Genomic DNA, 14,658 nt, shown 5'->3' on the forward strand with positions numbered 1-14,658 from the left:
CAGTTAGTGTGTTAAATGTTAAAGTTCACGCCAGCACAATTAGAAAAAGACTGAACAAATATGGCTTATTTTGAAGCATTGCAGAAGAAACCCTCTTCTTTCTAAAAAAAAAAAAAAAAACCTAGCAGCATGGCTTAAGTTTGCAAAGATCATCCTCTGAAGAATCATCTGATGATTTGGGCTTGTTTTGCAGCCACAGGACCTGAGCACCTTGCATCCACTGGACTGACCATGAATTCTAAAATCAAATGTGAGGCCATCTGTCTGACAGCTGAAGCTTGGCTGAATTCAGGCCATACAACAGGACAATGATCCCAAGTACAGCAGCAAATCTACAACAGAATGACTGAAAAAGAACAGATTCAAGGTGCTGCAATGGCCCAGTCAAAGTTCAGACCTCAACCTGATTGAAATGCTGCAGTGGGACCTTAAGAGAGCTGTGCATAAATGAACTGAACCAGTGTTGTAAAGAAGAGTGGGCTGAAATTCCTCCATGGGTGAGAGACTGACAGTCATACAGAAAGCAATGACTTCAAGTTACCGTTGCTAAAGGTGGTTCTACAAGCTAATGAGTCATGGGGTGTGCTTAGTTTTTGATAGGACTGCAAAGAGTCCTGTTGCAAACTTTATTTTTTACATGCCTGTATCTGTTGATGGTTTTCTACAATTTTTCTTGTTTTTTGTAGATTTTTTTTTTTTATGTGACTAAAGCGCTCCTTTGATCAAACATTGGCAAAAGCAGGTGGATAGCGGGCTCTTTATGTGTTCTTGTCAAAAAGCAGAGAAAGGATTCTTATCTGTGATTTAAAGTGACACTACAGTATGTACCTGTCTGACTTTGCTGCTCCTGAGAAGTGGAGAGAGGAGGAGGAGAAGTGGACAGAGGAGGAGTACACAGAGAAGGAGGAGAGATAGGGAGAGGAACGTACCCAAATGAGGAGAACCGAGGGAGGGACTGTGTGTTGGGGTTAAGGGGAGGAGGGGGAGGCAGATGCAGGGGAAGGACTTTGGAGGGGGGGTATGAGTTTCCGTTGACCGAGGCAATGGGGCAGGGGTTGGGCCTGCGGAGGAGGAGGGTGTGGCACTGCTGAGAGGGGGAGTGACCTGGCAACAATCCAGGAGGAGGGAGGGGCAAAACAACAACAACAACAACAACACAACAACAACTGATCAGTAAACTTGAAACAAAAATCTAATCAGAAAAAATCTGAAAATGCATAAAATAATAACTGATTAAACTCAAAACATGAGAAAAGAATACATCCATATATCCACAGGGAATATATCAGTGTAAAATAAAATATAATACAACTACAGCAATAAAGCAAACACACAATATGAACAAAAACATTACAATCTAGCAGGGTCGGACATGCTCATTAATTAGGGAGGGTGACAGAAGGAGCAGAAAAATAGAGGAGTGGACCAGGGCTGACTGCCGATAGAGGGCTATGTTTGATTGATGCAATCAATGAGACTGGCAGGGTGGGGAAAACAGATGGGCTGCCCAAACAGGCCAATGATGCTACGGCTAGCTACAACTAATGATCAGCTACAGCTGCAGAACAGCTGCTAAGCTCGCACACACATCCACCCACCCACCCATGCACACACACAGTTGTGATGTGGGTGGTCACCTGCTCTCTTGATAACTTCCACCATGTTGGAGGGGAAGTAGCCCACGCGGTCATTTCCTGTCCGGTTGTCATGAATGCAGCCTTTCCATCGGCCATCAGAGTGCTGCTCTAAAACCTGTACACATGCGACGATTACAGCCTCTTTGCATTTCCATAGCAATGACTGCAAAGCCAACCTAAATCCATACCCATATCTACCCACATCCTTTTGAAATTTATAGTACCAACTAACTTCAAACTACTGATTTACTAATTATAGCAATATTAAAGCTTTAGATATGTCATACCTAATAAATAATTTAGTAATGTGCATATAGGCTGATATGAAGCATGTTTATATGAAAGGAATAAATGGGAGGTTGCTGAAATACTAGTAGAAGCTACAACAGCTAAGGTGCAGCAGACTTAGATGTTAATTCTTTATTAAAAAATAGTTATGTCTTTGTTTTACTTGTAGTTATTCAGAGTTAGCAGCTGAAATGAGAAGGAAATATCAGCATAAATATACAATTAAAGTGAGCAGCAGTTGAAAAATGAGCAGGAAATAACTGAAATGATGGTATTTAGTCATTTAGCTAGCATTAGCATATTTAATAGTTTGAGGTATACTGTGTCATCGAGTGTCTTACAACAACAACAACATTAAATAACATTAAATCATTTAGTCATAAATCTAAATGATTTTCATATTAGCAGGCTAGCTTTAGCTTTGTGATTTTTAGCCAGTTAACTACAAAACCAGTTACTCCTGGGATTATCTATTTAACAGTAACTAATACTAATCTGTTTGTAATAACAGTTTGTGTAGTACAACCTCCTTTAGTGATGTGCTTGTAACACACCAAATATTAAAACTAAATGTAAATGTTCATGTACATCTAAAACGATTCATAGTCACAACACACGTTATTTTCATTAACAAGCAAAATTTTATTGTGGAGCTTTAATTATAGAGCCATACCGTGATAATGTCTCCAGCTTTGATGTTTAGGCTGGTAAGGTCATAGTTGTTGCAGTAATCCTTTAGTGCTCGCACTTGCATTGCAGCCGAGGCATCTACAACACAAGAGTATAAAGACAAGAACAGAGGGGAAGGCGGTATTGGTGGGTGGTATGATTAGTACAACGATTAAGGCTTGTTTTCTTAATGACAAATATTGGCAGTGTGATCAATACAGGAAAACAAGAAAATCACAAAATAAGAATAAAGTGCACCTCTCAGGTTAGTTCAAATTCAAACCACATCATCATCATCTGGATGCTGATGTGGAAGGAAAATGTGCCATTGTAATAAACTCACAGTAATAAACTCATTATAAAAACTTTAACAATGTTTTTATTTACCACAGAAAACAATCCCCTTCATTGCACATTTAATGCTTTTAATAACAACAATTATAGGCTATAAAAAAAAAAAAATGCAATTTTAACATTCATATAGCTGGCATGGATTGAAAAACAGATTTTTGTTGTTCCCACCAGCTGGGAGGGTTTAAAAAAATGTGTCACACACGGATTTGTGGGTTTGTGTGTGAGCTCGTACACTCATGGCCTCACCTCTCAGTAATTGTTTGATCTCCCGGCTGGCCTGCGTGGTGGTGAACTGGTTAACGATGTCCAGGGCAGTTTGACTCAGCGTGTTTCTCACGCCTGCACTGATGCCGCTCTGGAGTGAAGCGGAGGAGGAAAATGTTTAAAGCCGCAATATCAAATTGTGTGTCACAATGAACATCCCACAATAGGGATGTCTGTTGTGTGTGCTGCTTCAGCATTAACATCAAAAGTGAAGCACGCAGGATAAGAGGGGGCACTGAAAGTGGGCTCTTTTCAAAGGATGGGTTAGGCATTTACATCCTTGTTCATCTGAAGGTCAAGAAAAGGTTAAAAACTGAACAACAGGTTTGATCATTGCATGACAGGCAGGAACCTGTTTACTCTGCTTCTGTTTTATGTAACAATCTTACATTTCCCACAGTTTCCGCACTGAGATGAATGACAATCGCTGAGGTGTGAATTTGCACAGCTAATGGGAGGGGGTCAGCCAGCTGCTTATGTAAACACATTAAACAAACAGTTAGACTTACATCCAGCAGCAGGCGTACTACCTCCGTCTTCCCACAGAGGGCAGCCTGATGTAGTGCAGTGCCAGACTCAGACTGTCTGTTGATATCTATGCCAGCCTGAATCAGCAACCTGCAGTGAAAAATAATAAATATTTTAAGCTCACATTTTTTGTGATATAATGTCACTAAAGTAAAAGAATGAAAGAAAAGTATCTACATTCATATAAGTCAATCAAAGTGAAAGTAAATCCACTAAAACAATATCTGAATTAAACCCAGTTTTTCAGTGTGTTCCTTAGATGTACTCTTCACAGTGTTTTTGTTAAAAAATTTCTTATTTGAATCTCAGCAGGGTGACGGGGGTTTCTGAGTTTAAATGAGTGCTGCTGGCACACTGCTAGAGGAAGCATGAAACAAAGAAAAGCTATTTGCAGCATAACTAAAACTCATAAAGGAAAAGGAAAACACCCTTTGCCCAACCCAACCCTTTGCAGCTAAGTGGTTATCTGGCATAGGCAGTTCACTTTTCCCTTGTAAATGGTTGTTTAAGTAGTCAATCAGCAAGGCGCAGTAAAAAAAATGTTTGTAAGTTAAAGAGGAATTAGACTTTGGAAAGAAAGCTAATGTGGGTTATTCTTCAGTTGTAGGCACAGCAGGTTCACGGTGATCATCTGCTCTGCCTACTACCTGCGCTAACTGCTACTTTATCCAAAATTTGACTATTTGAATTGAAATATAATCTTCATCTATGAAAATGGTACATCAAAATAGAATTCAAAAGAATGCACAAACAGCCAAATGCAATTATTAAAAATAAAGCACACAGATGAGGAGCTAGCATATTTTGAAGCTAAGGCATTGAAGATTGAGGCAAAGGCACAGAAGAACATTACTGCCCTGAAAAACTGACGGTGTAGTCATGCTCAGTCTTCTGCTGCCAGTTGTGGAGGAAAACTTATAAAAATGGTAGTAATTGGGTCAGCCAGCAAGTTGTCCTTATATATACATCCCCAATACCATCTATTGATCCATCTGTCCATTTTCTGCTCTTTATCTGTGCATTTCCACAGATAAAGACCACAGATAAAGACCTCCCTCTCCCCAGCCAGGTGTCTCTTTACCACAAAAGAGCAATACATTACATTACATTACCATTACTGCAGCTACTACACCATTTTGTCTGTCAATCTCCTGGTTCAGTCTTACCTCATTTGTGATCAAGATCCCAAATCCTGAACAAGAAAATAGAACTCTTTCACTTGAAGCAACAACTCATTCTCAATCCAGAGTGGGAATGTCACCCTTTCCAGCTGGGAACAATGGCTAATTCTTATCCCAGCTATTTCACTCTTGGCTGCAACCCACCCCAGTGTGAGATAGAAACCATTGCTCAATAAATCCAACAAGACCACTGGAGACAAAATTCTGTTCATGACAATTATGAATACGATCAGTGAAAAAAGGCATCACTGATATAGTCCAATACCCACCGGGAAAGAGTCTGACTTACTGCCCTCAATGCAATTCAAGCTCAGGCTACAGGCCCAATATCACATACACCCAACACACCCTCCACAGGACACCCCCAAAGGATGTGGTACAATGCCTTCTCCAAGTCCCCAAAACACATGTGGACTAGTTGGGCAAATTCCCATGCACCACTGAATTTCCTCAAGAGAATAATGAGCTGTTCCAGTGTTCCACAACCAGGACAAAAGCCACATTCTTCCTCTAGAATTTGAGGTTCAGTTACCTTCCCAGGGAGGCTGAGAGGTGTGGTCCCTCTGAAGGTGGAAAACAACCTGCTGTCCCCCTTTTTACTACCCGACTATGTTCTCAGCTAAAGTCAGCAGTGCTCTTCTACTATATACAGTATGAACAGGATGCTACTTCTCCCTCATGCTTCACTTGACTCACCTATTTAAACTCACCTGATTAAATGAAAATCTTGTTACATGGCCTCACCAAATTCCTCTACAACAGGCACCAACCACCTTACATCTGCAGTTCTCTGAAGTGGCCTCGACAAGGAAGGTGCAGAACATGGTCCATTCAGACTCAGTGTCCCCAACTGCCCTGTGAATGCTGTCCAAGTTCTGCCACAGGTGGGATTTGAAGATATCTCAAACCGGGGACTTTAACAGACACGAGGGTACCTGACACACCCAGGTATCCAAGACATACAGCTACAGATCTGATGATATGATCACAAAATTGAAAGCCACTCTCCAAATTTGGGGTTCACTGCCGTGAGTAATTAGGTTACCACAGGGACAAATGTTCCCTTCACCTTCTGCATCTTCTCTAGCTCTTCACTCAGCCCTTGGTATTTTTCTTGAGCTTCTCATGTTCCTTCTTGATGTTGCTATCACTTGGTATTGCTACATCTATCACCACAGCCTTCTTCCTCTGTGCTGCTGTAGATCCTAGTGGTGTGGATCAGTGAATGGATGTCTAGTTCACTCGTGGCATACAGCTTAATGTCATCCATGTAGAGGAGGTGGCTGATGTTTACTCCATTTTGTAGTCGGTATCAGTAGCCAGTCTTGTTCATGATCTGGCTGAGGGGGTTCAGGTTCAGAACAGCAGTGGGGGACAGTGCCCTTGATGGCAATTGGCTTGGAGTTGGCCTCTATTGTTGTTTTCCACATCCCCACAGAATTCCTGATGAAGGCGCTCAGGGGCCTGTTGATCTTGTACAGTTCTAGGGATTCTGGGATCCATGTGTGAGGCCTTGAGTCTTAGGCTTTCTTGTAATCAATCCAGGTGGTGCAGTGCCTGGTCAGTCTGGTCTTACACTCTCGAGTGACTGCTCTAAGTGGTATTTTGCTCCTCTGGTGTTTTTTCCAATTCCTTTCTGGGCCCCGCTCATGTATTGAGCCATGTGCCTGCTCATCGTAGCCATTATGATGCCTGACAGGAGCTTCCATCTTGTGCTGAGGCCGGTTATCTTTGGGATCAGGACTGTTCCGGCCATCGATCAGCCATTCCAAATGCGTCTTAGCCATTAAACAGCTGGTTCATTTGTGCTGCCAGGCGCTCATGGTGTGCAGTTAGATTCTTTAGCCAGTAGGTATGAATCATGCCAGAGCCTTATGCTGTCCAACTTTTCATATTTCAAACTCTTTCCTGGATGTCTGCCACTGTGATGGTTACTGGATCCTGTTCAGGGAGGTTGCTGTGGTCTGCTCTTTGAACCACTAGCCACTGAGCATTGTTATGTGTTGCATCCTTCTCCCATATGCTCTTCCAGTATTTCTCCATCTCCAGCCTTGTTGGTGGGGCTGTTCTCAAATTGTTCCCTTTCCACTGAGAGTACACCTTGGATGGTTCAGTGGAGAACATCTGGTTTATTCTCCTGGCTTCTATCTCTTCTATCTCTGGCTTATACCTCTTTAGTCTTTGCTTGGCAATTTCTAAGGCCTCAGGTATGGACAGCTAGTTGTACTTCTTAGGCACTGCTTTCTTCATCACACCTTTCTGCAGCTCTGATAGTTGGCTAACTTCCCTTCATGCTGCCTTAAGCTTGACTTCAAGTCTCCTTCTCCATGGAGGGTACTACTCCTTGTGACTGTTCATCTTCTAGCCAAGCATCTCAAGGATCATTGTTGCTGTGGTATAGACAGCTGGTTGGTTTCAGTGATGGTCGCAGTAGGGATTTTCCATACTGCTGCATTCACATCTTTTAGTAGACTTTCAGAGAGTACTTCATGTAATCTTGATAATCAGCAATGCAGGGTCCAGGTTTCCAGCTTAGTCATGTTATTTTCTTTCAGGTCAGCTAATCGCACATTCAACGTTCCAGTTATTCTCACGGCTTGGTACCCAATCTTGTAGTGTGGGGATGATGACATCTCCCACCTGACCTGATGTCCTGGCTCCCCCTTGCCATAACATTTGTGTTGAACCATGTCAATGTCTAGTTGCGATCGCAGTTGCTTCTTGCAGATGCTGGAATACTGAGCTACTAACTGTTTCAATGTTAGATTGGATGTTGGGTTTCGAAGAATCCATAGGTCCCATATCCTTTTCATGTAACCCCTTTCACTGGGGTTACATGTGTAGCAGCAGTCCAACAGTTCCCTATTCTCATCTCTTCTCTACTTATGATGTATTCTTGTTCCAGTAGCCCACTTATTATCCGATTGTCCTGCTTCCCAACATCTGGCACAGAACTTGTCAATCCAGGTAACATCTGAACCGGCATGACTCTCTTAGTGTATGTATCATTCATATCTGAGGTAGGCAGGAAGCGTAACGAGGTCTTGCCCAAGGATCCTTACTGGACATAAGCCACAGCTGGGGTTCAAACCCCAGGCTCCTGTGTGAAAGGCAGCATACACACAGAACCTCTCATTGAAGGCAACTCCAGAGTGGAATAGAGTCCAACTCTTGTGCAGGAGACTAGCTGTAAAACTGAGCCATACGTGAAGATGAGTCTAACTATATTTCATCTCAATCTGACGCACTGGCTCGAGTTCCTTGCCTGCTAGAGAGGTGAAATTCCATTACCCAAGAGCCAGTTTCAGCAACAGGGGATTGGACCACCAAGACCTCTGCCCACATAGCACCAGTCCTCGACATACTCTCACCTTGGACTGATTTTGCCTTTGGAACCTCTACCTGGGGCAAATTGGCCCAGATAAGGATAAGGTGGAAATGCTTTTTACAGGCAAAATCTACAGCAAACGAAGCCATAATATTGGGATAATGTATGATCCTAAAATGGGTTAGCTAAGCCTTGTATTTGTTGATCTCATATAAAAACATATTCTTCCACACATCTTAACAAATATGAAATTGTAATTATAGTCACATCTTCCGTGTCCTAACTTACACAGTTGGCGTTTGTTGTTAAATTTCCATCCCCTTCTTTATCCATCCATCCCCGTTCTTTAGCTTATACAGCTCATTTTCAGTCTTACTAGCCACAACACTTACAACACACACACATTTATACCATTTTTTTAACACTATAGATCTGGACCCTCTCATGTAGGAAAAGGACCACACCCTTTGCACAATCTTTTGCAGCCAAGGTTATCTAGCACAGGCATCACTTTTTGCTGGGAACATTTGGTTTTTCATTCAGGAAGGTGCAGAAAAAGAAATGTTCAAATGTGCAAGTTAAAGAGGAAGTTGACTTTGGCAAGAAAGCTAAAGTGGGTTACTCTTCAGTTGTAGGCTTTTTGTGTCATGCTTTTCATCTCACCAACACTGACCAACACTGTGTTGCTTTTAGCCAATATTTTGTCTTTAACCACTTTGTATTTTTTAAATATTGTAATTTTTTTCTTCATTTGTAAAATATGCCACTCTGCTGCCAGGGGACCTCTCTATGTTTGTGATGAGTCATATGCTATCTCTTTTATGTGAACATGCTCATAGCTAGATTGGGAAACCCTGGGTTGAATTATGAAGCTGTTGACTGCCTAGTCGGATTGCCAATGCTTGGGTAAGTGAAGCCATGTAAGAAAAGATATACTGGGTTTGTTTTACTTACTTCATAGTATAGACCCCAGCTGACTAATTCAGCATATTTATCTTTTTCTTTTAAATGTGTTTTGCTGTATATCTGTAAACCGTCACTCAAACCTTTATAGGTTTATAGGTTTATATGACCTGCCCAGGGCCTACACATGTAAATTTGAAGTTCTCTCCATGTTAAATTAAGTAAATAAATAAATATAAATAAAGACTTGAAAGAAACGTTTAATGCGATTCATAGTTGTTGGAAAGCTGCAGAGAACTTGGCCCAGTTTCCCTAATATATGTTGTTCACATTCCTCATTTCTACAAATCTCTACAATCAAGGCGGATAGTGCAAAGACAGCATAACCCATTAGCCACATTAGCCACATTAATGGGAAATACGCCATTTTGAAATGAACTGGAATTATCTTTTAATGCTAAATTAGATTAGCTGGGTGAACAGACTGAAGGACTCAGTGACTGATGAAGCAGGTATGAGGGCGGATAAACACAGAGAAAAGCAGACTGGAAAGGAGAAGTTATTCGGACCGTATCACTTCGATGTGTCCATTCTTGGCAGCCAGATGCAAAGGTGACACTCCGTTGGGGTCGGAGGGCTTTGGTTCCAGCATGGCTGCACACATGTTACTGCTGAGCAGGAGCTGGACCACCTAAACACACAGAAAGACAGAGTAACTTATACAGTCATGCATATCATGATGTACATCACCAGGTTCAAACGTTTGCACAAAGTATCTAAACAAGATTGTATGTGTGTTGTTTCCTGTGTGTACAACCTCTTGCAAAAGTGAATTTACAAAACGGGTGTGCTCTCTCCGCTGGCTGCCAGTGGCTTCAAATAGGGTCCACATGTGTCAATCTCATTAAGACGTTATTCTTGTTCATTTTTAGGGTTTTAGAGATTTTTAGGCTGTTTAAGGTATAATTAATTTGTGTCTGGCATAATCTATAGATCTGAACATTTTATTCATAATTTTAAAATTGTGTATCTGTTTTAATATCCGTTATCTATCATACGATCCTTATCTCTAAATGGAAGTGACCACTGCTTATCTTTACCTGGAAACTATTAAAGAAATATTTAGGTATAGTGTCACTCAGTCAAAACTTTAACACATACAATATATTACAGAATTTGACATACATGCAGGATACACAATGCCGTGACAAATATAATTCTAAATTTTCTTCTTGCCACATCATTGGGTCAGAATTTCTGTTTGTCTTGTACTTTGACTAATGACTAAATACCCGTTAAGCTAATGGCATTCCCATCACCTTTAGCTGTACTAAAGTATTAAGTTCCCAAGCAAATGTTAGCGTGCACAGCGAGTGAATGAACAACCACTGGTTACTAGGGAAAAAATGTGTATTGTCCGACTGGTTGGCATTGATTCGTGGTGGTTGATGGCTGTCGCTGGGTGAAATCGGATGCAAAGAAGGCGCTGCACCAAAACTCTCCTAATAATTGCTTTGGTTGGCAGCAGATTGCCACGGTTAGCTGTAGTTTTTCGTGTTTGTTTGCAAATACTTGCTAAGCCAAGCAGGAGTCTGTGACACAAACAGTAAATGGAGAAGGTTCGCTTTCAAAGTAAAAGTTGTGCCTCAGTGCTGCAGCCAACATTTCAAAGGGTGGAACTTTTAATTTGAAGGCTAACGGGCTCCATTTCTGGTATGTGACGCACTTTTCAGAGTTTCACAATGGCTCGGTGAGCAGCTGGCCGGTGTGTGTAAACAAGTCCATCACTTCCATTTAAACTATGACTACAGCAATATGCTGGCGACTAAAGCAATCACAAGGAGGTTTTTGCGAACCAGTTGAGGAATACATGTTTTTCCCTAACGAGAGGTGGTTGCAATATGGTTGCAGACCAGTCTCGAGACCTGTTTGACCGGAGCCCTATTCACTTGAACATATATTGTCACCACGATTATCATGGATCCAAAATGGTGAACAAGTTAACATCACAAGGTCAGAATTTACTGAACTACAAAACCTCCGTAAGGCACTATTCTGGTTTAAAAAAAACAAGATGGAGTCCAAAACCAAAAGGTGACATTGGCTGCGTCCATCTTTTATACTGTCTATGCCTAAAATATAATGTTTATGTGGTTAAAAAATATGTATATCTTCTTCTCTGTAAGAAACACAAACTGACATCAGTACTGCTTAATTTCAAGCTGAACACATATTTAATATTATATCTGAGAAAACTAAAATAAAATTTGGGCTTTTTTTCTCTAAAAAAAAAAAAAAAAAAAGAGGTGCAAATAATGATATTAGTCATTCTCTCATATTCACTAAGGACTACATCATGAGCCAGTTTCAGTACAGTGGAATTAATAGGAAGTGAAAAGGCTCTCCATAGAAGAGATATGACTTTACTCACTCCGACACGTCCAAATTCACAGGCGAGGTCCAGCGGAGTTTTCCCAGCTGCGTCTGAGATACACGGGTTGGACTGGTGTTGCAGCAACATCTCAGACTGTAACACACACACACACACACACACACAGACACGCACACACACACACACACACATATATTACCAGCGCATTTAAATTCCCGAGCGTGCAACAACCACGCATCATGCACACAGCATCAGACCCACATAACCACTACATAAACCTCACAAAACACAAACACCGGCTATGTGCACGCACACACACACACACACACACACACACACACACACACACACACACACACACACACACACACACACACACACACACACACACACACACAGTTACCCCGTCATAGTGTCCATGCTGAGCTGACAGGTGGAGCGGGATCTGTCCTTCGTCTGACTGTCCGTTGACTGACGAGCCTGCCTTTAGCAGCATTTTCATTGGCTCAGTCTTCCCCTGCCATGCAGCATAATGCAGGGGACGCATCCCTACACACAACACAAATACAGACACGCAAAGGCACAAACGCACACAGCCAAACATGACAGCACAATAGAACAGACATAAAAGACCCCCCAAACCACACGCACACAGACACATACAGAAAAATGAGAATGTAAAGATGCATGAATGCATGCAAACACAATTTTTCTTTACAAGCAAATTAGTTTGCCAATAGATACCAAGCAGAGAAAAATATCTCTAGTACTGATGTTACAGAGTAATCACTGAACTTAATTATTAAATGTTCTCATTGCTAATTCACTCTAATGTGCCTGTTAGCATTAGTTATTAGGAGAGCTTAACCAATTAGTGGATTGAGAGAAAATTAACCATGATCAGTAAAGCAATTGAAAAAAAAAAAAAAAAACAGTCAGTGGAGTAAATGACAAAGTAACAACATCATCCCTGATAGCTGCCGCCCTAATCTGAATAGCCTACAAATAACATATTTGTACTATCTATCTTACTGTAGCAACAGATTTTCACTATCCCTTGTGGAAATGCAATGTTACTGTGGCTGACATCCTTATGACCCTTTGTGACCCAGGAGTTACTGTTTGTCCAAGCAGCATCCTCACGGGATGTTAAAGACAAACACTTTGATCACAAAGGGCAAGAAAAGCCCCACCGGTTTTTTTATATAGCCCCAAGAAACCCTTGGAGTGAACTGCACAATGCAACCCACACCCAGAGCTGTGCACAAAATGCAAGGTGAAGCCAAGTTTTGCTGAACCGCAGTGCAAAACATCAGTGCGGATTCATTATCGGTGCCTCTAACCAGAAGACATCAAACACCACTTTGCAGCAGTGGCTTCAAGAAGCAGTGAGCATGTTTCTCATGGCAGCAAACCAAGACCTCCAGTCTTGACACTAGAGATGAGCCACGCCATTGAGCTGAATAAAGAGGCCCCTCCAGCCTCAGCTGGCATGAGAGAGGCCTGAGTCAGAGGATAGGTGCTGGCAGGATAAAGAGGCACAGCAGCTGCAGGAGTTACAGAATCTAAAGCCTGGCTATCTGAAGAGATTTGAGGGTAAATTACTACCACACAGCCTCAAAGATGATTGGGCATGAAAAGCGCAGACTGTGTAGGGGTAAGAGCAAAATCGAGCAACTCAGCGGAAATGCTTGATGTAATGGACACTGAATCAGTTCAGGGGTTCTATTTCAAAAGTCCTACAAAGAACGAGTATAATCCTGTCTTGAATGCTGTGAAACTGTGACTGACGTGGAGCATCGTGTATTTTATTAATAGTGTTTTTTATTTTAGAAGGTGGTGGTGTGTTTTCCAATTTTAACCATTAATTGTGTTTTGATAAGACTAAGCTAAAAAGAGATTAAGTAGGAGTAATGTGGCTCATTATTATTTTTTTTAGGTTAATCACATGCACCAGAAAAGAAGCGAATGTGTCACAGTACACAATGCCATTAAAATATATTAGAGAATGTCTTTACTCAAGGGGCAAAGCTGAAAGCCATCTCTAACGGCCATGATCTTTGGGCCGCAATGCACTAATAACAGATCTTATTGTGTAGATGAAATTACTGCATGGGCTCAGGAACACTTCTGAATAACACAGTTCAGGTAAAATTTTAGTATTCAAGGGGGAAAAAATGAACAAAGACCCTCAAATGCAGCTACCGTCTTTGCACCTGAGGCAAATTTGAAAACTGCTCTGTGGTCTTCAACAAATCCAAGCTTTTAAGTCCCTTCTGGAAATCATGGATGCTATGTCCTCTGAGCTAAACAGAAGAGGGACCATACACAGTCCAAAAGCCAGCAGTGTTGATGGCTCTTTAACTATTCTCTGATAAAGATTTTATTTCTGAGGGCACCACCAATGCTGAATAGTATATGCAGGTTTTAGAGCAAAATATGAAACTATCTTGCTGCAGTCCAGACCTGTCACTCACTGAAAACATTTGCGATAATGTCATTGTACTATTGTCAGTAAAATATAGGGCTAAAATAATTTGCAAATCATTGGACTGTTTTTTTTTTCTTCACAATGTTAACCCTGTGATAGACTGGTGATTTTTCCAGAGTGTATACCACCTCTTGTCTTATGGCTGGATAGGGATGTGCTCCAGCACTCCCTGCAATCCTGAATTGGATAAACAGTTGATCTGGTCAGTTAAGTAGCAGAGGGGGTTGTTAATCAGTTTCAGCTACTTTGGTGTTCATGAAATTAGCAACAGGTGCACTAGAGGGGCAACAATGAGACAACCCCCCAAACAGGAATGGTTTTACAGGTGGAGGACACTGACATTTCTTTTCTCCTCATCTTTTCTGACTGTTTTTTCACTAGTTTTCATTTGACTAGGGTCAGTGGTAGCATGGTAGCATGAGGTAATACCTGGACCCTACAGAGGTTGCACAAGTAGTCCGGTTGGCCAGTAGCAGGCCAGGATGCCACATCAATATGTGCCATTGCCAGAAGGTTTGCTGTGTCTCCCAGAACAGTCTCAAGAAGAGGAGGAGATTCCAGGAGACAGGCAGTTACTCTAGAAGAGCTGGACAGGGCTGTAAAAGGTCTTTAACCCATCAGCA

General features: G+C 41.6%; 1 protein-coding gene across 1 annotated transcript in view; it reads right to left on the bottom strand.

The window, feature by feature from the left end:
- The window catches only part of LOC115786117 (caskin-1), a 47,809-nt gene that overhangs the window by 19,143 nt on the left and 14,008 nt on the right, over positions 1 to 14,658 (bottom strand). Inside the window, exons 4-11 of the mRNA XM_030738164.1 lie at positions 11,948 to 12,093; positions 11,584 to 11,679; positions 9,722 to 9,843; positions 3,722 to 3,830; positions 3,195 to 3,303; positions 2,599 to 2,693; positions 1,638 to 1,752; positions 829 to 1,104 (exon numbers count right to left, since the gene is read on the bottom strand). Of these exons, the coding sequence (XP_030594024.1) occupies positions 829 to 1,104; positions 1,638 to 1,752; positions 2,599 to 2,693; positions 3,195 to 3,303; positions 3,722 to 3,830; positions 9,722 to 9,843; positions 11,584 to 11,679; positions 11,948 to 12,093 (1,068 nt within the window). The remainder of the gene's footprint in view (positions 1 to 828; positions 1,105 to 1,637; positions 1,753 to 2,598; positions 2,694 to 3,194; positions 3,304 to 3,721; positions 3,831 to 9,721; positions 9,844 to 11,583; positions 11,680 to 11,947; positions 12,094 to 14,658) is intronic.

Source organism: Archocentrus centrarchus, chromosome 1, assembly GCF_007364275.1.
Source record: "Archocentrus centrarchus isolate MPI-CPG fArcCen1 chromosome 1, fArcCen1, whole genome shotgun sequence".
NCBI lineage: Eukaryota > Metazoa > Chordata > Actinopteri > Cichliformes > Cichlidae > Archocentrus > Archocentrus centrarchus.